The 2,697-nt window shown below is 51.9% G+C and overlaps 1 protein-coding gene across 3 annotated transcripts in view; it reads left to right on the forward strand.

Moving 5' to 3' along the window:
* The window catches only part of Tecpr2 (tectonin beta-propeller repeat containing 2), a 75,158-nt gene that overhangs the window by 14,614 nt on the left and 57,847 nt on the right, over positions 1 to 2,697 (forward strand). For all 3 annotated transcript variants that reach the window (XM_005410750.2, XM_005410752.2, XM_005410751.2), the window contains exons 3-4: positions 1,328 to 1,456; positions 1,927 to 2,058. In XM_005410750.2, coding sequence (XP_005410807.1) covers positions 1,328 to 1,456; positions 1,927 to 2,058 — 261 coding nt within the window. The remainder of the gene's footprint in view (positions 1 to 1,327; positions 1,457 to 1,926; positions 2,059 to 2,697) is intronic.

Below are 2,697 nucleotides of genomic sequence, written 5' to 3' on the forward strand. Positions count from 1 at the left end.
ATATATAGAATATATAGAAAACAATAACAAACAAATCGAGAATGGGCATAAGACATCCGTAGGTGCTTTTCCATAGAAATGAGCTTTCAAAGAGCTGCTCCCCATCGCTGGTCTCCCGGGAAACACAAGTCACAACTGTAGTGAGTGCCACCTTTCCCGCCAGGACATCTGCTAGTGAACAAAACCGGCTGGGATATGGGAGATGGGGCTTTGTGCACTGTGGGTAGGAAGGTAGTATAGTTGCTTTAGGAGATTGATGATTTCTTGAAAATTAAAAATGAAGCCACGTGTGGTGGCACACATCTGTAATTCCAGCTACCCAAGAGGCTGAGGCAGGGTGGTCAAAGGTTTAGGCCAGCCTGCCCAACTTGGTGAGACCCTGTCTCAAAATAAAAAAAACGAGAAGGGCTGGAGATCTGGCTCTGTGTGAAGGGCCTTGGTTCGCTCCCCAGTGCCATAAGATAACGAGCTGAAGCTGGAAGTGCCGTCTGAACCCGCAGGTCCAGAGTGAGCACAGGCCCAGCAGAGGTGGCTGGGCCTTGGAAAGGCTTTGTGTGCCCGTGTGAGTGCTGATAGGACAGCAGCGGAAACGGGCCAGCATGCTGGTTTACACGCCACAGCGACGTCACTGCCTCCGTGGGGAAGGAAAGCGGGCTGGGTGAAAGCGTCCATCGAAGCCCTAGGACCTTGTGCCCAGCCGGGCAGAGAAGAGAGGGCTCCCGTGTGATCCCGCTGAGCACATAGCAAGAATGTGGCAAGGGGTCGCCGGCAGCCAGGGACAGGAGGACGGGTGGTTGTTTGTGGGTTTCAAGTTCCAGTTTCCAAGATGGGAAGAATTTTGGAGATGGATGGTGGTGACGGTTGCACAACATTGTGAACACTGAAATGTGCCTGACGATGATGATGCCTCTGATAAGCCGGGCCGGGTGGCGTGTGCCTGTCATCCGGACACTCAGGAGGCTGAGGCAAAGGGTCTCAAGTTGAAGCCCAGCTGGGCAACTTGGAGGTTCCGTGAAACCCTGTCTCAAAAGATCAGAAAAGGGCGGGGGATGTAGCTGAGTGTGAAGGTCCTGGGTTCAGTCCTCAGAACCATTCAAGTGAAAACTCTAATATGGTAATTTTATGTTCTGTGTTAATGTAATTTAAAAGCAAGGGCGGAATCCCGAGAAGGGAAAGGTTTCTAACAAATCTAATCATCTTCCTGACTGTACATTTCCGATTAGGAATCTGTGGGCTGTGACCCACGACGCTCTTTTGTTGTCCTTGTTTTCCATTTGCAAAGTGTGTCGGTGTCCAGGTTAATCTGCTTGAATGTTTGCTCTTCTAGGGGAAGACGGAGTCCATCACTGTGGTGAAGTTGCTGAGCTGCTTTGATGACCTGGTGGCAGCGGGCACCGCCTCTGGGAGGGTTGCCGTTTTCCAACTGGTGTCCTCACTGCCGGGGCGGAACAAACAGGTGGGCGCCCACCGCATCAGCATTTCCGCGCTGCTCAGCTAACTCCGCAGGGGCTTCTTGTTGTTGTTGTTTTTGAGACAGGGTCTTACTGTGTAGTCCAGGCTGGCTTTGAACTCACAGTGATGCTCCTGCCTCAGCCTCCTGAGTCCTGGGATCACAGGCGCTCACCACCACACCCAACTCTTGTGTATTTTAAAATTAGAAACCCTCCCACATCTAGCAAATACATGCTCAGAAAAGCATAACTCTGTGTGGCTTCTAATTGGGCAGCACCCCTGTTCCTGCTGGACCCCTGGCACGCAGGGACAGAGTGGAGCACTTTGAGGCCTGGCGACATCCAGGTGTGTTCTCTGTGGGTCCCCAGCGGGCAGAAGGAGCCTGCCGCTCCTCATGAAGATTAGCCATCACCACACGGCCCAAGCCCCGCACTCATACGGTCCCCTGCCTTGTGTTTTCTTGGCCGCCCGTAGCTTCGGAGATTTGACGTCACTGGGGTTCACAGAAATAGCATCACAGCGCTGGCCTGGAGTCCCAACGGGATGAAGTTGTTCTCGGGAGATGACAGAGGGAAGATCGTGTACTCGGTTCTGGACCTAGACCAGGTACGTGACCATGGGATTGCTGCCGCCCCCGCCCGCTTACTGTTGGGAGGGCTGCTTCTGTGTCGGTCTGAGCTCTGCATTTGGTGTGTGTTCTCGTTCTTCCCTTTTCATCACAACTATTACTTGCAGCTCTTTCTTTACTGATCTTTGCCAGTGCTGTGTAAACGCCCATTTCTTTGACTCAAGAGTTAGCCAGCTACAACATGCACTTTATTTATTTGTTTGTTTATTTATGTATGTATGTCTTTTTGAGACAGGGTCTCACTGTGCGGTTCAAGCTGGCCTCAAGCTCGCTTTGCAACCCAGGCTGGTCTCGAACTTGAAATGATCCTCCTGCCTCAGCCTCCCGAGTGCAGGGATTACAGGCATGCGCCACCACGCCCGGCTCTCACTTTATTTTAAAATTGTTCCTGATACATAAAAACAGGACATCTTTATGGTCACCACATGATATCCTGGTTCATGTGTATGTCGTGACTGTTCAGATCAGCACAAACATATCTAGCTCCTCCTTTCCTCCCTCCCCTCCTTCCTTCCCTCCTCCCTCCCTCTCCCCCCTCCTTCCTTTCCTCCTTCTTCCTTCCCTTCCCTCCTTCTATCCTTCTATCCCTCCCTCCCTTCCTTCCTTCCATCCTTCCA

This window comes from Chinchilla lanigera, unplaced genomic scaffold (assembly GCF_000276665.1).
Source record: "Chinchilla lanigera isolate Chin_1 unplaced genomic scaffold, ChiLan1.0 scaffold00137, whole genome shotgun sequence".
NCBI classification, from domain to species: Eukaryota; Metazoa; Chordata; class Mammalia; order Rodentia; family Chinchillidae; genus Chinchilla; species Chinchilla lanigera.